A 24326-nucleotide genomic window follows, 5' to 3' on the forward strand; every position below is an offset into this window, starting at 1 on the left:
GAGTCTTATCAGCCTGAAATGAAACATTGTTAGCTTTTCTTTCTCCATAAGAGCTTAACCATTAACCAGTGACCTGAGATTGGCATGAGAGGTGAACTGAGGTAAATACCTAAAGTAGGCAGTGTTTGTTCCACAGCCACTCTCAGGGCAGGCTGTCAGGTTTCAGCTGTTTCATGCTTTATGGTCTGATTCCAGGAATTAATTGGCACAGGCACAGGCACACACACACACACACACACACACACACACACACACACACACACACACACACACACACACACACACACACACACACACACACATTTTATTTTTATTTTGCATTACTTTGTTTCACACATCTGGAAAATGTTGAAACAAACTTAGTTTGTTAGTTAGCTTGTTGACTAAGCCGGGGTATGAATGAGATGGTTAGATGTAGGTTAGAGATGGGCTATGCCAGGTACAGTATGTACTCTATGCCATTCATACAGTAGTTTCTCCATATTTTTCACCGGATCAGTCCTGTAAGTCTGGCTTGTTGTTTCGCAACATCAACCAGCTGTCAGCTCATTTGTTTTACTGATAACATCACTCGGTTGAGTGGGGCAGAAATTACAGGTTGTTCTGAGTTCAGTTTAATTGACAGAACCTATCATCACGCACCTGCAATGTTGACAAGCTTTAAATAGGCAGCTTTTCCACACGGATGCCTGATGGAATAATGTTGATGAATGTTTGCTTAGCTGCTGTCAAAAAGATAAGCATGATGGACTCTAAGACAAACTTACCATAGATAATACATAGAACAAGAACGTCTATAGAAAGCATAAATGCAGCAGTTCTTTTTATGAGGCCAACAGCTAATATCAAAGTGAAGGATATTTACAAAATAATACACACTTATTTTATTTTACAAAAGAGCATTTCAAAATGTATGCAACAGGCACTTATAAGCCCACACACAATGGTAGAATGATAGATAGGGTAAACACATAAACATTTGTTCTGAATACAGTTCATTTTAAAGGGGGCAATCTGCAGTTCAAACAATAACTGTCATGGGCGTCGTAAGGATTGGACCAAGGTGCAGCGGGTAAAGTGCTCATCTTGAACTAAGCTCATGAGGCCTTATTAGGTTATATTCTTCAAGAATAAATGGGTATATATCATTAATGTATAAGTCCAAAAATGTATGTAGTAATGACATATTGTCCCTTTAAACTTGAATGAAAACTGCTCTGCCTCTGTTAATAACTGTTTATTTACAAACACAACCTACTACTCAAAAGCTTGGCTGGAAAACATCTGTGTTATGGCATGAGGCTCCAGATGCTTTGCATACAGTCTACTGTTGATGCCAGTGGGTTCACTGACTTTGTGGGAGAATGGAATGTGAGTCGTTGGTGATATTTGAATAATATTGGTTCACTGTCAATCTGAAGGGGCTTACTAACAGTAGTATAATATTAAATAACTGTAGCTCAGTTGGTAAAGCATGGTGCTTGCAACGCCAGGATAGGGGGTTTGATTCCTGGGACCACCTGTACATAAAATGTATGCCCGCATGTAAGCCGCTTTGGATAAAAGCATCTGCTAATTTCTTATATTCAAATTATAAATGTCCGGCTTTGATACAATAACAGGCTCTGTACTATATGTGTCCAATAAGTAAATCAATGTTAAATCTTCATTTTAATTGAACAAAAGGCTATCTGAATTAATAAGAGGTGCAATGAGAAAATACATCATTAATACAGAAGTCACTTTATCTTTGTTGAATGCTATGTTGATAATAACTATATACTGCGAAGTGAAATATTCTGAGAACAAAATCATAAATTATTCAAATGTTAAATTAAAACCATAATATCTTTGGACAAAAGAATGAGTCACTAAGGTGTCTATTTCTTATATACAGTAGGTTACAGTACACAGTCCATAGGAGCTCATTGGAGTAGACCGGTTGCTATAGAGCTGGCCTATCCCGCTCCAGTTCAGGTCATCACAGTGTAGGAATGTTCTCTATACCCATACATAGATAATATAGCATCCATAATCCTCTATGGCACTGTATATAACCAAGCAGTTCTACAGCCAACCAGTTTGAGAGATGGACAGGTGCTGGTTCAAGATGGGGCACGTTGATGCTGTGTACTTCAGTACAAATACATTTTGAAATGTTCTCGAAAGGATCTGACGTGGAAAGTGGAGGCTCGGGTAAAACAACAGTTTGGATGTACAGTATGTGCCCTCAGAGCAAATATATCACATTATTTGATCATCTACTGTTGACATTGTGAATGATGACGTATATCCTTTCTCTCAACTGGAGCACCTGTGGTGAGGGTATCCAGTTCTATACACTAAGTTGAAGTTACAACCTGACTTTCAGGCATACCCACTTAGAGAAGGCTGATGTGTGGCTTTACGTTCAGGTTCAAACTGTACACTCAGCATAAAAAGCATAAACTGTGGAAATATGGGGGATGTAGCCTAGAGGAGAATATTTACTTACTCTTCACCATTAGGCAAATCAAGTGGTAAGTTCTCTTAGTAGTTTTATCAATACCCCCTATTGACTTCGGTAATAAGCCCTGTGAAATGCTCAGTGTCTCTGCTCCACTGTTTGGGTCACTGCACCACCGATGTGCTCTGCCTCATGTTACAGTCAAGACAAAGGTCTGACCCCTGTATAAAGGTGAAACCTGAGATGCCCTGCTTCATTGCCATGGTGACCCGCTGAGCAACTCCTTCTGCTGCAAAGTGCTTGGCTCTGTCCTCTCCTCATTAGTTGACAGCGACAACACATGCCTGTTCAGTGTCCTCTCTGATATCACTTCCTGTGATGATTTCAGTTTTAGCCCCTCCTCTTCCTGTGACAACCACACTCTGAGCCTGTGAGTTAGTCGTCGTGCCAACCAAAGTGACAGTGTTTTGGAAAGGAGTCTGGGACAACAGTCCCAGCTGCCAATCACACGGTTCCTCCCGCTAGCGGTCCCATCCAGCTCACGTATCAGGCCTCCGAAGTCCCGAGGCAGGCAGTAGCGTGGGACTCCTCTGAGGTCCTTGGGGATGTCTCGACTGTGACAGAGGCCCTGGAAGTAGACAATGGTGAAGCCGTTCACCCTGCTTGCCCCCTGTCGTGCCCCCTGCAGACAGGACAGGGCAGCCCTGAACACTGGCCCTGTCACTGAGGAGGGCTCTCTCTCCTCTCTGCTCCTACTCTCTTTCCATTCCTCTCCTTTCTTCATTCCTGCTTGCTCCTGTTCCACTCTTGTTTTCTCAAGTTCTTCCATTTTTTCTCCTCCCCTTTCCCCTTGTTGCATCTCCTCTCCTTTACTCCCTCTTGTCTTTTTCCCCTCCCTCCTATCCCCTCCCTCCCTCTCTTCTCTCCAGCTCCTGTAGGATTCTTTAGCCACTGCACTCCATACGATCAGCACCTGGCCTCCTGCCTCTCTGACTGCCTCCCACTGTCCATACAGCCAGGGCACAGGGCCAAGCTCAGCTACCCCAGCCCAAGACCTCTCCACAGCCCCAGGACAAGCCCCAATGGAGCTCTGGGTCCACAAAGCCATGCGCACATCAGCACACAACTCCCCCTGTAGGAAGGAGGCCAAAGCGCACACGGCAGACACATGGGCTGACTGCTCTGAGGAACACACCAACAACACAGGCCTCTGGATGAATAGCCAACCTACAGGGAGAGAGAGGGGGGAGGCAGAGACACACACACAAAGACATATACAAAGAAGGAGATGGTCAAGGGAAGAGAGCGAGAGAGAGAGAGAGACAGACAGACAGACAGACAGACAGACAGACAGACAGACAGACAGACAGACAGACAGACAGACAGGCAGAGGGGGAGAGGGGGAGAGGGGGAGAGAGGGAGAGGGGGAGGGCGGGAGCGAGACAGAGAGAGACAGCGAGAGAGAAAGAGAGAGAGAGAGAGAGAGAGCGAGGAAGAGAGCGGGAGGGAGCGAGAGAGACAAAGACAGAGAGGGAGAGAGAGAGAAAGAGAGAGAGAGAGAGAGAGAGAGAGAGAGAGAGAGAGAGAGAGAGAGGGGGGAGAAAGGGGGAGGGAGAAAGAGAGAGAGGGAGGGAGAAAGAGAGAGAGAGAGAGAGAGACAGAGAGAGAGAGAGAGAGAGAGAGAGAGAGAGAGAGAGAGAGAGAGAGAGAGAGAGAGAGATGAGTATGGTGGTTGAGAGAGAAAAAAATACAGACAAACAGACGGACGGACGGACGGACAGACAGACAGACAGACAGACAAAAAAATATATTGGAAATGATTTGTATTTATTCACTGATTTCTCAATTATTTAGCTGATGATGGGCATTATGCCTTTGGAATTAAATCAATGGATTAAATTAAGTTTGTTAGGTTTGAAGGATAAGGTAAGACAGACAGACACAGACAGAGCAGATAGACACACAGATAGAGCAGATAGGTTAAGGATAGCACTCAATATTAATGCAATGTAATATGACTGAGGACACAAGAAGGGGCTACAAAGGTCTACCTACGTACAGTACAAGAAAAACTGACCTGTGACTCCCTTCTTGGTCACATAGCGGATGAGGCTTCCCAGCATTGCCACAGTAACCAGAAGTGTCAAGACTGCAACAGCATAGAGACCCCGTCTCCTGTTAGAATCTGAGGAGGCATATGAGGATACCATGTATAAGTGCTGGAAGGCACGTGTGTGTGTGTGTGTGTGTGTGTGTGTGTGTGTGTGTGGTGTGTGTGTGTGTGTGTGTGTGTGTGTGTGTGTGTGTGTGTGTGTGTGTGTGTGTGTGTGTGCGCGCGCACGTGCGTGTGCGCATGCGTGCGTGTGTGTGCGTGGCTGAGGCTGAACTCACAGTCAGGACACAGTAGTCGCCTCCCATACTGCGCAGGATCTGACCGCCAGACCTTCAGAGATATAGAGAGCGTGAAATGGAAATAAAGAAAAAGTAAAAGTAAGATAAGAGATGCTTTCACGTAATACAAAAGCCATTGATAGTTAGGTCGTTCGTACCTGCACACATAGACCCTCAGTCAGGGATGATAAGGGCAGGTTCAGCTGTGTCTCTCTGGTGCCCCCACCCTGTAGAACAGAAAGCTGCACTCTTAACAACATGGACCAGCAGTGTCTATTAAGGTCAAGTTTTATTGTGACATATTCAAGTACAGTGAAATGCTTAACTTGCATGCTCTATCCAACAGTGCAGCAATCAAAACTAGTATAACTAATAAAATACAAAATATATAATAAAGAAAACACGAAAAAGTAAAGATAAACGCCCAAAGAATCACAAAATAGCACAGTTAGGTCGGAGCACGCAAGACAACATATTATAGAGGCTATTATGTCTCTATAATATGGTGATAGTTTCTTATCTTACCATGTTTACTAAGTAGATAGCTCCTCTGGACACACATCCTTTCTCCTGCCAGACACAGAGTTGTGCAGCAAAGGATGCTGGGATAGTGGAGGTGAGATAGACACGGAGACTTTGTGAACCAGGACCAACATTTGCCTCCCACTTAGACATACCTGAGGAAAGGAGGGAGGGATAGAGAGAGAGAGAGAGAGAGAGAGAGAGAGAGCAGAGAGAGGGAGAAAGAGAGGAGTTGAAAGAGAGAGAGATGATGTTTATGATATTAACAATATCAAGTGCAGTACTTCTATCACTGTGGTCTTGTGGTCTCTCACCTGGCTGGAATGGACAGTGGACATCATGGCTGCCTCTGAAGGAAAACTACAGAGAAGAGGGAGAGGGAGAGAGAGAGAGAGAGAGAGAGAAAGAGAAAGAAAGAGAGGGAAAGGGAGTGAGGGAGAGAGACATCAGTAACTGAAATCCACATGTATCATGTATCATACTGTTAACTATTGATATTAGACATACACTGAGTGCACAAAACATTAGGAACACCTTCCTAATGATGAGTTGCACCCCTTTTACCCTCAGAACATCCTCAATTCGTTGGGGCATGGACTCGAGAAGGTGTCAAAAGCATTCCGTAGAAATGCTGGCCCATGTTGACTCCAGTACTTCCCACAGTTGCGTTCAAAGACACTTGAATCTTTTGTCTTGCTCATTCCCCCTCTGAATGGCACACATACACAATCCAATTGTCTCAAAGCTTAAATATCCTTCTTTAACCTGTCACCTCCCTTTCATCTACACTGATTGAAGTGGATTTAAAAGGTGACATCAATAAGGGATGATAGCTTTCACCTGGATTCACCTGGTCAGTCTATGTCATGGAAAGAGTAGGACATAGTGTATATTGCTCAATGTGAGCAAGACAAAGGAGCTGATCATGGACTACAGGAAAAGGCGGGCCGACAAGGCCCCCATTAACATCGACGGGGCTGTAGTGGAGCGGGTCGAGAGTTTCAAGTTCCTTGGTGTCCACATCACCAACAAACTATCATGATCCAAGCACACCAAGACAGACGTGAAGAGGATACGACAACACCTTTTTGTCACGACTTCCACCGAAGTCGGTTCCTCTCCTTGTTCGGGCGGCGTTCGGCGGTCGGCGTCGCCTGTCTTCTAGCCATCGTCGATCCACTTTTCATTTTCCATTTGTTTTGTTTGTTTTCCATTTGTTTTCATTTTCCATTTGTTTCCCACTTGTTTTCCTACACACCTGGTTTTCATTTCCCCCATTAAGTGTTGTGTATTTAACCCTCTGTTCCCCCCATGTTTTTGTGTGGAATTGTTTGTTGTAAGTGCTTGTGCACATGTTTACTGGTGCGCGACGGGTTTTGTACCCATGTTTGTTATTTTTTATGCCGTTGGTTTTGCAATTAAACTGCTTCGGTTATTACCCAGTTCTGCTCTCCTGCATCTGACTTCCCTGCCACCAGTTACGCACCCCTTACACTTTTCCCCCTCAGGAGACTGAAAAGATTTGTCATGGGTCCCCAGATCCTCCAAAAGTTCTACAGCTGTACCATCGAGAGCATCCTGACCGGTTGCATCACTGCCTGGTATGGTAACTGATCGGCATCTGACCGTAAGGCGCTACAGAGGGTAGTGAGTACGGTCCAGTACATCACTGGGGCCAAGCTTCCTGCCATCCAGGACTATACCAGGCGGTGTCAGAGGAAGGCCCTAAGAATTGCCAAAGACTCCAGCCACCCTAGTCATAGACTGTTCTCTCTGCTACCGGACGGCAAGCGGTACCAGAATGCCAAGTCTAGGTCCAAGAGGCTTCTAAACAGCTTCTACCCCCAAGCCATAAGACTATTTACATTGCCCCCCCTCTTTTACACTACTGCTACTCTCTGTTGTTATCATCTGTGCATAGTCACTTTAATAATCATAGGCTGTTCTCTCTGCTTCTGCATGGCAAGCAGTACCACAGCGCCAAGTCTAGGACCAAAAGGCACTTTAACAGCTTCTACCCCCAAGCCATAAGACTGCTGAACAATTAATCAAATAGCCACCGATTATTTACATTTAACCCCCCCCCCCCATGTGTTTTTTACACTGCTGCTACTCGCTGTTTATCATCTATGCATAGTCACTACTTAATTACTTTAGTTAATTTGGTAAATATATTCTTAACTCTTTCTTCAACTGCACTGTTGGTTAAGCATTTCACGGTAAAGTCTACACATGTTACATTCAGCGCATGTGACAAATAACATTGACTTGATTTTATTGGCTTATACATTCTTACCTGCACACACATCTGAGGGTGTTTATCCACAGCAGAAACATAATAATTCTGTCAAGGATAGAGGGAAGAGATCAGCAGGATCATCATCATCTTCTTCTTCATCATCACCGTCATCATCAACACTCACCAGATCTCCCTTGTTCTCCATGTCCTCCAGTGTGGAGTTGAGGATGGGAGTGCATTGTGGTGTGTTTCTCTGGTGTCGCCAGCAGAGGGAGGCAGAGGGCTTCAGGTAAGCCGCAGGACACAAGGCACTCCAGGCTATGCTTGAACCCAACTCACCATTCAGAGTCACATTACTGGAGCCCCACACGTCTCTACCCCCTGGTGGTCAAACACAGACAGTGCACTGTGACTGATAGTGTGAGGACTGCATGGTCTGCTGGTTTGTCTGTGACTCATATTAATAATTGCTCCAGCAGAAAGCCCCTGCTATCCCCAGGTCTGATTCACTGGAAAATGTACAGGTAACAACACACACAGAAACTGAAGCTAATCATCAGCTACGGCATCTCAAGCAGGTCTAAGAGACAAACAATACATGAATAATCAGAGGTGTACTCAAATAAAATAAAATAAAATTGTTTTAGTCACATGCGCCGATTTCAACAGGTTACAGTGAAATGCTTACTTACGAGCCCCTAACCAACAATGCAGTTTCAAAAAAACAGATAAGAATAAGAAATAAGTCATTAAAGAGCAGCAGTAAAATAACAATAGCGAGACTATATACAGGGGGGCACCAGTACAGAGTCAATGTGCAGGGGCACCGGTTAGTTCAGGTAATATGTACATGAAGGCAGAGTTATTAAAGTGACTATGCACAGATGATAACAACAGCGAGTAGCAGTGGTGTAAAAGAGGGGGGGGGGGGGGGCAATGCAAATAGTCTCATGGCTTGGGGGTAGAAGCTGTTTAGAAGCTTCTTGGACCTAGACGTGGCACTCCGGTACCGCTTGCCGTGCGGTAGCAGAGAGAACAGTCTATGACAAGGGTGGCTGGAGTCTGAATATTTTTAGGGCATTCCTCCGACACCGCCTGGTGTAGAGGTCCTGGATGGCAGGAACCTTGGCCCCAGTGATGTACTGGGCCATTCACAATAACCTCTGTAGTGCCTTGCAGTCAGAGGCCAAGCAGTTGCCATACCAGGCAGTGATGCAACCAGTCAGGATGCTCTCAATGGTGCAACTGTATAACCTTTTGAGGATCTGAGGACCCATGCCAAATCTTTTCAGTCTCCTGGGGGGGAATAAGTTTTGTTGTGCCCTCTTAACGACTGTCTTGGTGTGCTTGGACCATGCTAGTTTGTTGGTGATGTGGACACCAAGGAACTTGAAGCTCTCAACCTGCTCCACTGCAGCCCAGTCGATGAGAATGGGGGTGTGCTCGGTCCTCTTTTTCCTGTAGTCCACAATCATCTCCTTTGTCTTGATCACGTTGAGGTTGTTGTCCTGGCACCACACGGCCAGGTCTCTGACGTCCTCCCTATAGGCTGTCTCGTCGTTGTCGGTGATCAGGCCTACCACTGTTGTGTCATTGCCAAACTTAATGATGGTTTTAGAGTCGTGCCTGGCCGTGCAGTGAGCACACACCCCAGAGGGGCCCCTATGTTGAGAATCAGCATGGTGGATGTGTTATTATCTACCTTTACCACCTGGGGGCGGTCCGTCAGGAAGTCCAGGATCCAGTTGCAGAGGGAGGTGTTTAGTCCCAGGGTCCTTAGCTTATTGATGAGCTTTGATGGCACTATGGTGTTGAACGCTGAGCTGTAGTCAATGAATAGCATTCTCACATAGGTGTTCCTTTTGTCCAGGTGGGAAAGGGCAGTGTGGAGTGCAATAGAAATTGCATCATCTGTGGATCTGTTGGGGCGGTATGCAAATTGGAGTGGGTCTAGGGTTTCTGAGATAATGGTGTTGATGTGAGCCATGACCAGCCTTTCAAAGCACTTCATGGCTACAGACGTGAGTGCTATGGGTCGGTAGTCATTTAGACAGGTTACCTTAGTGTTCTTGGGCACAGGCACTATGGTGGTCTGCTTAAAACATGTTGGTATTACAGACTCGGACAGGGGGAGGTTGAAAATGTCAGTGAAGATGTTACGTTCCCCAGCTTCTGCGTTGTTGTGGGTTTGTATGTGTTTATTTCAGGAAATGGCTTCCTGGATTCCCCCAAGCAGCTGATTGGTCAGCCCCATGGCAGATTGGAACTCTGATCCCGCCCTCTCATTAGGGGATACAGCTGTCGGCAGTTACAAACTCCTTCTGCAGCTGGATAAAAGCCAGTGTTCTTTTGTTAGGAGAGAGAGCTTCTTTGATGTCCTGTGTTGGTTGTTGCTCAGACAGTTTTTGTAAAGTATTTTGTAGCTGGTTCTGCTGAGGAATGTTTATGTCAAAAGGACTGTGTTTTGATTATTAAAATTGTTTGAATTATTCTGTTTCATTTGTTCACAGGGGGGAAGGTGAAGGCTCCTTGAGAGTGCTTAGGCAAGAGGCCTGCGGGCATACATATACCCGTAGTATGTACTCTGTCTATGCACACTAGGTAAGACCTGGGCGGACCACCCCCTATATTTTGGTTAGCGCGCCAGGTGGTGTTAAGGTTAGGTAAGTACTGGGAAGGTAGGAGAGGGGACTCTTTAACTTTACTTTCTTTGCTTTGGTTCTGTCCAGACCCTTTTCCCCACATTACCGTGTTTTAGGAAATAAATTCCCAGTAAACGGTAATATTCTCTGCCTCTGTCATCCTTACCCGCACCTACAATCACATAACTCCCCATGGAGTGAAAGAGGTGAGTGTAGCAGGGTGTTGCGTTCCCTCCTCCAAGAGGCGTGTATAACAGAAGACATTTGCCAGTTGATCAGTGCATGCTCGCAGTACACGTCCTGGTAATCCGTCTGTCCCTGCGGCCTTGTGAATGTTGACCTGTTTAAAGGTCTTACTCACATCGGCTGCGGAGAGCGTGATCACAGTCTTCCGGAACAGATGGGGTTCTCATGCATGCTTCAGTGTTATTTGCCTAGAAGCGAGCATAGAAGTAGTTTAGCTCGTCTGGTAGGCTCGTATCACTGGGCAGCTCTCGGCTGTGCTTCCCTTTGTAGTCTGTAATAGTTTGCAAGCCCTGTCACATCCGACGAGCGTCAGAGCCGGTGTAGTACGATTCGATCTTAGTCCTGTATTGACGCTTTGCCTGTTTGATGGTTCGTCAGAGGGCATAGCGGGATTTCTTAAGCTTCCGGGTTAGAGTCCCGCTCCTTGAAAGCGGCAGCTTTAGCTCAATGCGGATGTTGCCTGTAATCCATGGCTTATGGTTGGGGTATGTGCGTACGGTCACTGTGGGGATGACGTCATCGATGCACTTATTGATGAAGCAAATCACTGATGTGGTGTACTCAATACCATCGGAGGAATCCAAGAACATATTCCAGTCTGTGGTAGCAAAACAGTCCTGTAGCTTAGCATCTGTTTCATCTGACCACTTTTTTATTGACCTAGTCACTGGTGCTTCCTGCTTTAATTTTTGCTTGTAAGCAGGAATCAGGAGGATAGAATTATGGTCAGATTTGCCAAATGGAGGGCAGGGAGAGCTTTGTATGTGTGTGGAGTAAAGGTGGTCCAGATTTTTTTATTATTTTTTATTATTATTTTTTTCCTCTGGCTGCACATTTAACATGCTGATATAAATTTGGTAAAACGGATTTAAGTTTCCCTGCATTAAAGTCCCCGGCTACTAGGAGCAACGCCTCTGGGTGAGCGTTTTCTTGTTTGCTTATGGCGGAATACAGCTCAGTCAATGCTGTCTTAGTGCCAGCCTCTGACTGTGGTGGTATGTAAACACCTACGAAAAATACAGATGAAAACTCTCTAGGTAGATAGTGTGGTGTACAGCTTATCATGAGATACCCTACCTCAGGCGAGCAATAGCTTGAGACTTCCTTAGATATTGTGCACCAGCTGTTACAAAAATACATAGTCCGCCACCCCTTGTCTTACCAGACGACGGTGTAGCATATAACCAGACAGCTATATGTTGATAGTGTAGTCGTTCAGCCACGACTCCGTGAAGCGTAAGATATTACAGTTTTGATTGTCCCGTTGGTAGTTCAATCTTCTGCGTGGGTCATCTATTTTATTGTCCAAAGATTGCACGTTTGCTAGCAGAATGGAAGGAAGTGGGGGTTTATTCGATCGCCAACGAATTCTCAGAAGGCAGCCCGCCCTCCGGACCCTTTTTCTCCGCCTCCTCTTCATGCAAATCACGGGGATCTGGGCCTGTTCCCGAGAAAGCAGTATATCGTTCGCATCAGGCTCGTCAGACTTGTTAATGGGAAAAAAAGGATTCTGCCTGTCCGTGGTGAGTAATCGCAGTCCTGATGTCCAGAAATGATTTTGGTCATAAGAGACGGTAGCGGCAACATTATGTACAAAAGAAGTTACAAACAACGCAAATAAACTAATAAAAAAACACAATCGGTTGGGGGCACGTAAAACGTCTGCCTTCTTCTCCGGCGCCATTTTAGATTAGATACTCACCATCTAATGAGCCATTCACAAACGGGCAAACTGTGGTTCGCCTTGCGTCTAGGTGTGTGTAATATACCTGCAGGCATATGTACAGACAGTCAGACAGACAGGCAGAGAGACATGCAAGGACACTAACATGAGACATACTGTAGTTTTAGCCATGCAGTACTGTCACTGTCCATTGCACATTATTTGATCGTTATCTCTGCTCATTGTGATATGTCACTGAGTGAGACCTTCTTACCTGTACACAGACACAGGGTAGCAGGTAGGGGAAACTGAGAGTCACTGACCGATTCTGATTGGTGTTAATCTGGAGAGAACAACAGAATATTCATTGACAGATTATCAACCTACACTACTGGTCAAAAATACACCTACTCATTCAAAGGTTTTTCTTTATTTTTACTATTTTCTACATTGCCGAATAATAAAGAAGACAACAAAACTATGAAATAACACATATGGAATGGTTATAACCAAAAAAGTGTTAAAACAAATCAAAATATATTTTAAATTTGAGATTATTCAAATAGCCACCCTTTGCCTTGATGACAGCTTTGCACACTCTTGGCATTCTCTCAACCAGCTTCACCTGGAATGCTTTTCCAACGGTCTTGAAGGAGTTACCACATATGCTGAGCACTTGTTGGCTGATTTTCCTTCACTCTGCGGTCCGACTCATCCCAAAACCATCTTAATTTGGATGAGGTCAGGGGATTGTGGAAGCCAGGTCATCTGATGTAGCACTCCATCACTCTCCTTCTTGGTATAATAGCCCTTACACAGCCTGGAGGTGTGTTGGGTCACTGTCCTGTTGAAAAACAAATGATAGTTCCACTAAGCCCAAACGAGATGGGATGGCGTATTGCTGCAGAATGCTGTGGTAGCCATGCTGGTTAAGTGTGCCTTGAATTCGAAATAAATCACAGACAGTGTCACCAGCAAAGCACCCCCACACCATAACACCTCCTCTTCCATGCTTTAAGGTGGGAAATACACATGCAGAGATAATCTGTTCATCCACACCGCGTCTCAGAAAGACACGATTGGAAACAAAAATCTCAAATTTGGACTCCAGACCAAAGGACAAATTTCCACCAGTATAATGGCCGTTGCTCGTGTTTCTTGGCCCAAGTAAGTCTCTTCTTATTATTAGTTTCCTTTAGTAGTGGTTTCTTTGCATCAGTTTGACCATGAAGGCATGATTCACACAGTCTCATTTGAACAGTTGATGTTGATGTGTCTGTTACTTGAACTCTATGAAGCATTTATTTGGGCTGAAATTTCTGAGGCTGGTAACTCTAATAAACGTATCCTCTGCAGCAGAGGTAACTCTGGGTCTTCCATTCCTGTGGCAGTCTTCATGAGAGCCAGTTTCATCATAGCGCTTGATGGTTTTTACGACTGCACTTGAAGAAACTTTCAAAGTTCTTGAAATGTTCCGTATTGACTGACCTTCATGTCTTAAAGTAATGATGGACTGTCATTTCTCTTTGCTTATTTAAGTTGTTCTTGCCATAATATCGAGTGGCGCAGCGGTCTAAGGCACTGAAACTCAGTACTAGACGCATCACTACAGACACCCTGGTTCAAATCCAGGCTGTATCACAATCGGCTGTGATTGGGAGTCCCATAGGGCGGCGCACAATTGGCCCAGTGTCGTCTGGGTTTGGCCAGTGTAGGCCGTCTTTGTAAATAAGAATTTGTTCTTAACGGACTTGCCTAGATAAATAAAGGTTAAATTAAAATATATATATATATTTTTTTTTTACCAAATAGGGATATCTTCTGTTTACCACCCCTACCTTGTCACAACACAACTGATTGGCTCAAACCTATCAAGAAGGAAAGAAATTCCACAAATAAACTTTTAACAAGGCACACTTGTTAATTTAAATGCATTCCAGGTGACTACCTCATGAAGCTGGTTGAGAGAATGCCAAGAGTGTGCAAAGCTGTCATCAAGGCAAAGGGTGGCTATTTGAAGAATCTCAAATATAAAATATATTTTGATTTGTTGAACACTTTTTTGGTTACTACATGATTCCATATGTGTTATTTCATAGTTTTGATGTCTTCACTATTATTCTACAATGTAGAAAATAGTAAAAATAAAGAAAATCCAATGAATGAGTAGGTGTTCTAAAACGTTTGACCGGTAGTGTATGTTATAAACAACATTCACCTTTTTAACACACCGCTATACACGCACGCATGCACGCACGCACCCACACACACAGACACACACGTGCAAGCACACACACACACACACACACAATACACACATGCAAATTAGCTTACAGTAAAAAGAGCAGAAAGGTTGGAGCATTCTGCATCTGTGTGTCTGTAGCACAACCTGGTGTATACATCAGATGAGAGAGCCGGTTGGTATATGTGGTCTCCAGTTGCTACTGTAACATTGAGGGATCGAGCCAGCTCATCCACAGACAGATCAAACTCTGGTACTGGATCTGAATCTGCATCACCTCAGACAGAGTCATAGTATGATTAGTATTATGTCATTCTCATCACATCACAGGTGAGGGAGGGGGATAAGTGATGGAGGTGAAAGGTGAGATTAGTACCTGGACAGATGTCCGCCTGTACGATGTACTTGTGCTGTCTCTGTGGTTTAGAGGACAAAGACACATACACCTCTCGCCCTGCGTCAGCAGGGAAACAGTCATACACCAACTCCCACTGGAAGGCAGCAGAGACACACACGCAGTAACATGATCAGAAGCACACTTTCATCATTCTACGTGTGTGTGTGTGTGTGTGTGTGTGTGTGTGTGTGTGTGTGTGTGTGTGTGTGTGTCTGTGCGTGCATGCATGAAAATATCAGATCTTACCACAATCACGTAGCCAATGTCATGGGGATGTAAGCGCTTAATGTTGGTCTTTCCTACTATGATGGGTCGAAACGGGTCACTCCACTTAAAATAAAAATGAATAAAGTGAATTTTATTTTATCCATCTATCTTATCCTTTTTAACTCTTCCTAAAGAATACTGAAAGGGAGAGAGGTTCCATTTCAAGAAATTTTACCTGTAAAGTGTCATTATTGACTCCATTTTTTATCGAGATGGTTCTGGGAGTTCTAGTTGACAGCTCCAGGTATTTAATGGTCAGTGTCCCAGTGAAGTCTAGAGGAACACAGAGGACAGATGAAAGAATTATGGCAGTAAAGGTAGAACGAGAGAAAGAGAGGAAGTCAGGTTAAGGAAGAAAGATATAGACTGAAACAAACACAAGGCCAGAGAAAGGGAGACTGAGACTTTAGATAAGAGGATGGATGGAGGAAAGTTCTAAAGGGGATGAGGATGGTGCGGAGAGACAGAGATTGGTTGTGGATGGTAAACAGTCTTACCTGCCGCTTTCATTCTGACACGTACATGGACACAGGCAAAACAGGAGCCTTGTGATGGAGAGAACCCGAGAGTGGACAGACTCAGCTGAGGAAGACTCTGAAGGTTCCAGTTTGAACCTACAGAAAAAAATACAGAAACACAGAACATACGGACACTCAAAACAATATACGCAGTAAAATAAGTATACAAGTGAAGTCTGAAAATGCCAAATAAATGGTTCCTCTCCATATTGTGTACAAAATGAGTTATCCCATAGGGACCATGGCCTGAAGTAACACTTACCATTTTGGTATTGAATCTATTGTGGAGAAATAGAGAAAGAAAAGGAGGAAGAAAAAAAGACTGGGTTAGTGAAGTGAATCTTGATGCAGGACAGGTTCACATAGGCTAATCAATTTCCAATACATTATTTCTATTATATACAGTCTGAGTATAATGTCTATGTTGCATATTAATTACATTATGTCCATGGTGGTGGACCCCAAAGATGGTATGAATTAGTCCCTTACCTCGGTGACAGTTAGTCTGGCGCGTGTTATCTCCTCAGAGGCGCACAGGAGCCGCAGCAGGAAAAACAGGAGCAGGAGCACAGCAAGGGCATGTCCATTCCCGCGTCTCATCATCATGACGGATGACCACTAGCCTACTCACAACAGAGGCACTTGTAAAAAGTCACGGCGTATCCAATGTTGCTTGAACAACTTTGGCCCTAGGGACAAAAAAACGCAAATGCGCTAAAAAACTGCAGAACGACAGACCACACTCAAGACGTTTAAACTTACGTGCATATTAAAATCAACGAAATGAAATCCAAGAAAACGGAAACGTAGCCTACTGATAAGTTCCAGTGCTATGTTGTTTTGTCTGTTCCCAATAAGAACGGTAAAAAAAATGACTCATTAAAAATTGTTCCATGCGTATTAAGTTGTGTATTGAGTGAGTGAGTGAGTGGGTAGTTCAGTACAGCTCCACCTTTCCAACTGCCTCAGACAGTGTGTACTCGTTTGATATTTATTTTTACGAACAACGAGGAAATATCAGTCAGGCTATGCTAAGAAATACTTATTTTTTAACGCGACATCGAGAAGGAAACGTGTATTGGCAAACATAGCAGTCCCCCTTGCACAGTCACTGCTCTGTTAATCATAAATACCGCATCTTTTCTTTAACAGACCTTGGTTCAAATGCTATTTAGTGTAATTCAGTAACTTTCTAAGACATTTGGAAGTAAGGGTGTGTTCGTAAATTCACTCAGGAGTGCCAGAGGCGTTAGTAAATTCAGACTGTTGTCAGATTGTCCGTTCGTAAATTCAGAGCGTTTCAGCTCTCGGAGCGTTCAGAGCGCGCAGCGCACTGGACGCGCTGGCCGAGGATTATGGTTGATCCGAGCGTTTTTACCTAACAACTGGCATCAAGCACACAAGCTAACTGACCAAAGTTGGCTAGCTTGCTAGCTACTTCCAGAAACAAACGAGAGCCCACCTCACTCTGACCATTTTACTCACCCTATCAGAGCTGGTTAAGCTGTTTTCATGTTCTCTAGAGCGTTGGTGACTGTAAGTGTGCTGCTGGCAACAATTTAATAACGTTTTTTTTTGCCTACATTTACTGACACTAGGTCATATCCAACGAGTGTTGCACGGTTGTAAATTATTCAGTTATTCTGAGCTCTTGCACACATCACATCAACACCATTATCCCAGAAACCCTAGACCCACTCCAATTTGTATACCGCCCAAACAGATTCACAGATGATGCAATCTCTATTGCACTCCACATTGTCCTTTCCCACCTGGAAAAAAGGAACACTTATGTGAGAATGTTATTCATTGACTACAGCTCATTGACTACAGCTTAGAGTTCAACACCATAGTGCCCTCAAAGCTCATCACTAAGCTAAGGATCCTGGGACTAAACACCTCCCTCTGCAACTGGATCCTGGACTTCCTGACGGGCTGCCCCCAGGTGGTGAGGGTAGGTAGCAACACATCTGCCACGCTGATCCTCAAAACTGGAGCTCCACAGGGGTGCGTGCTCAGTCCCCTCCTGTACTCCCTGTTCACCCACGACTGCATGGCCAGGCACGACTCCAACACCATCATTAAGTTTGCAGACGACACAACAGTGGTAGGCCTGATCACCGACAACAACGAGACAGCCTATATGGGGAGGTCAGAGACCTGGCCGGGTGGTGCCAGAATAACAACCTATCCCTCAACGTAACCAAGACTAAGGAGATGATTGTGGACTACAGGAAAAGGAGGACCGAGCACACCCCCATTCACATCGATGGGGCTGTAGTGGAGCAGGTTGAGAGCTTCAAGTTCCTTGCTGTCCACATCAACAACAAACTAGAATGGTCCAAACACACCAAGACAGTCGTGAAGAGGGCACAACAAAGCCTATTCCCCCTCAGGAAAATTTGGCATGGGTCCTGAGATTCTCAAAAGGTTCTACAGCTGCAACATCGAGAGCATCCTGACTGGTTGCATCATTGCCTGGTACGGCAATCGCTTGGCCTCTGATCACAAGGCACTACAGAGGGTAGTGCGTACGGCCCAGTACATCACTGGGGCTAAGCTGCCTGCCATCCAGGACCTCTACACCAAGCGGTGTCAGAGGAAGGCCCTAAAAATTGTCAAAGACCGTAGCCATCCCAGACATAGACTGTTCTCTCTACTACCGCATGGCAAGCAGTATCGGAAGGCCAAGTCTAGGACAAAACAGCTTCTCAACAGTTTTTACCCCCAAGCCATAAGACTCCTGAACAGGTAATCAAATGGCTACCTGGACTATTTGCATTGTGTGCCCCCCCCCCCTCAACCCCCCGAACCCCTCTTTTTACACTGCTGCTACTCTCTGTTTATCATATATGCATAGCCACTTTAACTATACATTCATGTACATACTACCTCAATTGGGCCGACCAACCAGTGCTCCCGCACATTGGCTAACCGGGCTATCTGCATTGTGTCCCACCCACCACCCGCCAACCCCTCTTTTACGCTACTGCTACTCTCTGTTTATCATATATGCATAGTCACTTTAACCATATCTACATGTACATACTACTTCAATCAGCCTGACTAACCGGTGTCTATATGTAGCCTCGCTACTTTTATAGGTGGGCGGTAGGTAGCCTAGTGGTTAGAGCGTTAGACTAGTAACCGAAAGGTCGCAAGATTGAATCCCCGAGCTGACAAGGTAAAAATCTGTTGTTCTGCTCCTGAACAAGGTAGTTAACCCACTGTTCCTAGGCCGTCATTGAAAATAAGAATTTGTTCTTAACTGACTTGCCTACTTAAATAAAGGTAGAAAAAGAAAAAAAGAAAAAGACTCGCTACTGTATATAGCCTGTCTTTTTACTGTTGTTTTATTTCTTTACTTACCTATTGTTCACCTAATACCTTTTTTGCACTATTGGTTAGAGCCTGTAAGTAAGCATTTTGCTGTAAGGTCTAGACCTGTTGTATTCGGCGCACATGACAAATAGAATTTGATTTGATTTGAGACTAGAGTGCTCTGAAATCAGAGTAGATGGCCAGAGTGAATTTACCAACGCACCCTAAATATTTGAATATTTTTTTATTTTATTTGATGTGGAAATACAAATATTTAAATACTCTCATGCATTTGAACCTGGTCTGTTTGGTTATAGCATTTGACAATGTTTGGAAAGAAGTATTTGAAAATAGTTTCAGATAGTATGCTGTTTATAGAAAATGATTTGAAAAAACTTCAGGTTAATATTCAACCCATGCCTGCAGCAGCCTCTGGTATGGCTCATGTGTTGTTTTTCCAATGAAGCAATAAGGCACGAGGAGGTGTGGTATATGGCCAATATCAAATCAAATTTTATTGGTCACATACACATATTTAGCAGATGTTATTGCGGGTGTAGCGAAATGTTTGTGTTCCTAGTTCAACAGTGCAGTAGTATCTAACAATTGACAACAATACACAAATCGAAAAGTAAAAGAATGGAATTAAGAAATATATAAAACATATTAGGACAAGCAATGTCGAAGTGGCATTGACTAAAATACAGTAGAATAGAATAGAATATAATACAGTATATACATATGAGATGAGTAAAGCATTATGTAAACATTAAAGTGACAAGTGTTCCATTATTAAAGTGGCCTTGAGATAGAAGCTGTTTTTCAGTCTCTCGGTCCCAGCTTTGATGCTCCTGTACTGTCCTCGTCTTCTGGATGATAGCGGGGTGAACAGGCCGTGCTCGGGTGGTTTATGTCCTTCATTATGTTTTTGGCCTTCCTGTGACATCGGGTGCTGTAGCTGTCCTGGAGGGCAGGCACTGTGCCCCCGGTGATGCATTGGGCAGACGGCACCACCCTCTGGAGTGCCCTGCGGTTGCAGGCAGTGCAGTTGCCGTACCAGGCGTTCATACAGCCCGACAGGATGCTCTCAATTGTGCATCTGTAAAAGTTTGTAAGGGTCTTAGGGGCCAAGCCAAATTTCTTCAGCCTCCTGAGGTTGAAGAGGTGCTGTTGCGCCTTCTTCACCACACTATCTGTGTGGGTGAACCATTTCAGATTGTCAGTGATGTGTACGCCGAGGAACTTGAAGCTTTCCACCTAGGTGCTTACTCCCTCTGCTGTTTCCTTTAGTCCCAAATCAGCTCCTTTGTTTTGTTGACATTGAGGGAGAGGTTATTTTCTTAGCACCACTCCGCCAGGGCCCTCACCTCCTCTGTGTAGGCTGTCTCGTCGTTGTTGGTAATCAGGCCTACTACTGTTGTGTCATCTGCAAACTTGATGATTGATTTGGAGGCGTGCCTGGCCACGCAGTCATGGGTGAACAGGGAGTACAGGAGGGGGCTGAGCACGCACCCTTGTGGGGCCACTGTGTTGAGGATCAGCGAAGTGGAGTTATTGTTTCCTACCTTCACCACCTGGGGGCGGCCCGTCAGGAAGTCCAGGACCCAGTTGCACAGGGCGGGGTTCAGACCCAGGGCCCCAAGCTTAATGACGAGCTTGGAGGGTACTATGGTGTTGAAGGCTGAGCTATAGTTAATAAACAACATTCTGACATAGGTATTCCTCTTGTCCAGATGGGATAGGGCAGTGTTTTTGGTTTGGGTAGGTTTTAATAGTCACTGTGGGAACAACATCCCCTATACATTTCCTGATGAATTCAGTCACCGTGTCCGTGAAAACGTCAATGTTATTCTTAGAGGCCACCCAGAACATATCCCAGTCCACGTGATCAAAACAATCTTGAAGCATGTATTCTGATTGGTCAGACCAGCATCGAATAGACCTTAGCATGGGTACTTCCTGTTTTCTGCCTATAGGAAGGAAGGAGCAGAATTGAGTCGTGATCTGATTTGTCGAAGGGAGAGCGGGGGAGGGCCTTGTAGGCATCTCGAAAAGGTGAGTAGCAGTGATCTAGTGTTTTTTCCTAAGAGAGTACTACAGTCAATGTGTTGACAGAACTTCGATATCGTTTTCCTCCAATTTCCTTTGTTAAAATCACCATCTACAATAAATGCGGCCTCAGGATATGTGGTTTCCAGTTTACATAAAGTCCAGTGTAGTTCCTTGAGGGCTGTCGTGGTATCGGCTTGAGGGGAAATATACACGGCTGTGACTATAACCGAAGATAATTATCTTGGGAGGTAATACGGTCGGCATTTGATTGTGACGTATACTAGGTCGGGTGAACAAAAGGACTTGAGTTTCTGTAAGTTATCACAATCGCACCATGAGTAGTTAATCATGAGAGGTGAGATCTTTATTCCTGTCTACGCGTTGAACTGAGAACCCAGCTGGCTGTATGGACGAAGACAGTATATCCCAAGAGAGCCATGATTCCATGAAACAGAGTATGTTACTGTCCCTGATGTCTCTCTGGAAGGAGATCCTCGCCCTGAGGTCGTCTACTTTATTGTCCAAAGACGGAACATTAGCGAGTAATATACTCGGAAGCGGTGGATGGTGTGCCTGCCTCCTGAGTCAGACTAGAAGTCCACTCCGAATACCTCTTCTCCGCCGGCGGCATCTGGGATAAGTTCAATGCCCTGGGGGGTACGAACAAAGGATCCAATTCGGGAAAGTCATATTACTGGTCGTAATGCTGGTGAGCTACTGCCGCTCTAATATCCAAAAGTTATTTCGGGCTGTATGTAATAACAAAAAAACGTTCTGGGCTAATAATGTAAGAAATAACAAAAAATATATATAATACTGCAAAGTTGCTTAGGAGCTAGAAGCAGAGCTGCCATGTCTGTCGGTGTCATCTTGTGTCAATGCAGAGTGCCTGGATACAGCTCTTAGCCGTATACCACAAACACCCGAAGTCCCTTATTGCTATTATGAACGGGTTACCAATGTAATTAGAGAAGTAAAAATATATATTTTGTCATACCCATGGTATACAGTCTGATATACCATGGCTGTCAGCCAATCAGCATTCAGGGCTCGAACCACCCAGTTTATAATGTTATATAGACTGTTGGTTGTTTAGCAACAAAACTGAGTCATGCACAACTATGGGCCAACACAGACAGGGTTGGCGTAGATTGTTGACAATATGTATGCTATATTTCATCTTCAATGTTTATTGATAACATAAATACATTTGCACAATGAACACTTGTTGTCTCTCAAATACATCATTACAGTTATTGGTTAGCTAGCTAGCTAATTTTAGCCAGTTAAAACACCTCAAAACAAGATATGGTATCAATATGAAACGAGCTGAATTGAGCCACTTACGATTCCCCAGATGGCAGTTTCTTGTCATTTTTGCTAGCAATCTCACCATCCAGAATCACAACAACATGCTGACTTCTGCCCCTGGAAGTGCACACATTGTTTTCGTGAGGTCAGCTAACCAACCCATCTATAGGTCTTCTAACAATATATGATGTGTGGGTTTCTGTCTATTAGTTTTTGTACAGAAATAGTCCGATTTTTTTCAATTCTATCTCTCTTAAACACACGCTATAACGTGTTAATTGTTAACTGTAGTTGATGGCAAACAGGGTCTCTAACTGGGTCAAAGTGTCACGCCCTGACCTGAGAGAGCTGTTTTTCTCTGTTTTGTTAGGTCAGGGTGTGATATGGGGTGGGCATTCTATGTCATTGTATTTCTTTGTTTTGGCTGAGTATGGTTTCCAATCAGAGGCTATCGTTGTCTCTGATTGGGAATCATACTTAGGCAGCCCTTTTTCCCTCCTTCAGTTGTGGGATCTTGTTTTTGTACAGCTCAGTAAAGTCTGCAGAACGTGACGTTCGTTTTCCTTTGTTGTTTTGATTTAGTGTTCTGAGTTATAGTAAATATTTATCATGATTGTCACACAAAGGTTTCATAGTGGTGCTGATTGTCACAATACAGTGCATTCAGAAAGTGTTCCCTTCCCTTTTTCCACATTTTGTTACGTTACAGTCTTATTCTAAAATTGATTAAGTTAATTGTTTTCCTCATCAATCTACACATAATACCCCATAATGACAAAGCAAAAACAGGTTTAGAAATTTTTGCAAATGTATTAAAAATAAAAAACAGAAATACCTTATTTACAAAAGTATTCAGACCCTTACCTATGAGACTCGAAATTGAGCTCAGTTGCATCCTGTTTCATTGATCATCCTTGAGATGTTTGTACAACTTCATTGAAGTACACCTATGGTACATTTTATTGATTGGAAATTATTTGGAAAGGTACACACCTGTCTATATAAGGTTCCACAATTGACACTGCATGTCAGAGCAAAAACCAAGCCACAAGGTCGAAGGAATTGTCCGTAGACCTCAGAGACAGGATTGTGTTGAAGCACAGATCTAGAGCTGGCCACCCAGCCAAACTGAGCAATCGGGGGAGAAGGGCCTTGGTCAGGCTGGTGACCAAGACCCTGATGTTCACTCTGAAAGAGCTCCAGAGTTCCTCTGTGGAGATGGGAGAAACCTCCAGAAGGACAACCATCTCTGCAGCACTTGTGGTGGCTAATTTCTGCATTACCAAATGAGGAGAGTTACAAACTTCACACACAAGTCAGTTATACTTAAAACAACATCTTTAATAATTAAGATGCTTTTGCAAAAGCACTTGACCTTCAATGAACCATTGAAAAGTGATTACACAAAAGTACAAAGATATTTTATACCCAGACCCACCCCTCTCAATGTACATGACGAACAACAGATCTTAGGAACAGTTCACAAAGGTTAAATTCTGTATGAAAGATATCTATAAAACATAGCAGACGGCAACTGCTGTATGAACAGTGTTCATTGTATAGACCAGTATCTGGTCCTCCTACCCCAAACCGGAACCGTCTCTCCCTGGTACGGTATAGAACAGAACCATTAGCTCATCCAATGGCATAAATCAATTGACAACTCTAGATACTCCCATCTCAAGTAAACCCCCTCTTGACTCCACTCCTGGACAAGCTCACTGAGGGGAGTGAGCCTCCAGGTCATACACTATCCCAGGATAAGTGCAAGATCTAGAGAGAGGACATACAATGGTCCCAGACACTACCATACACCTCCCCACAACATAGAAAAGGAGGGAGTGACTTGGTTCCCCATTAATCACGTCATCCCTTCACATGGTTTAAGAATAGGTAAAGACACATTCACATATGAAGACAATGTTTCATTCTGACTTCTCCCCTCTCTGGGCCCCAAGTGACTGAGCCCTAGCTAAGGGAAAAGTACAACTGTCAACACCAGAGTCCAAAGGGCACGCCATCCTAATGACAAGTATCTCACATAAGCATATTATACAAATAAAACATCT

General features: G+C 44.2%; 1 protein-coding gene across 3 annotated transcripts; it reads right to left on the bottom strand.

The window, feature by feature from the left end:
- Positions 1-1658: 1658 nt before the first annotated feature.
- Positions 1659-17288, bottom strand: LOC106566619 (interleukin-17 receptor E). 3 transcript variants are annotated; one of them, XM_014134812.3, is made up of 18 exons: positions 17059-17288; positions 16063-16196; positions 15836-15851; positions 15553-15669; positions 15231-15328; positions 15035-15118; positions 14768-14882; positions 14484-14668; positions 12424-12492; positions 12189-12255; positions 7783-7979; positions 7656-7703; positions 5674-5719; positions 5363-5514; positions 4996-5064; positions 4838-4889; positions 4524-4631; positions 1659-3673 (listed from the first exon to the last, which is right to left on the bottom strand). In XM_014134812.3, exons 2-18 carry the CDS (start codon positions 16177-16179, stop codon positions 2700-2702), a joined length of 2514 nt encoding a protein of 837 aa, XP_013990287.1. In that variant the 5' UTR covers positions 16180-16196; positions 17059-17288; the 3' UTR covers positions 1659-2699. The 3 variants fall into 3 exon arrangements, with proteins under 3 accessions (XP_013990287.1, XP_045549008.1, XP_013990288.1); XM_045693052.2 differs by lacking the exon at positions 17059-17288 and adding an exon at positions 16336-16950; XM_014134813.3 differs by lacking the exon at positions 17059-17288 and having other exon boundaries at positions 14484-14659; positions 16063-16944.
- Between the last annotated feature and the right edge of the window lie 7038 nt (positions 17289-24326).

The sequence above is a fragment of the Salmo salar genome, chromosome 13, assembly GCF_965601325.2.
Source record: "Salmo salar chromosome 13, fSalSal1, whole genome shotgun sequence".
NCBI classification, from domain to species: Eukaryota; Metazoa; Chordata; class Actinopteri; order Salmoniformes; family Salmonidae; genus Salmo; species Salmo salar.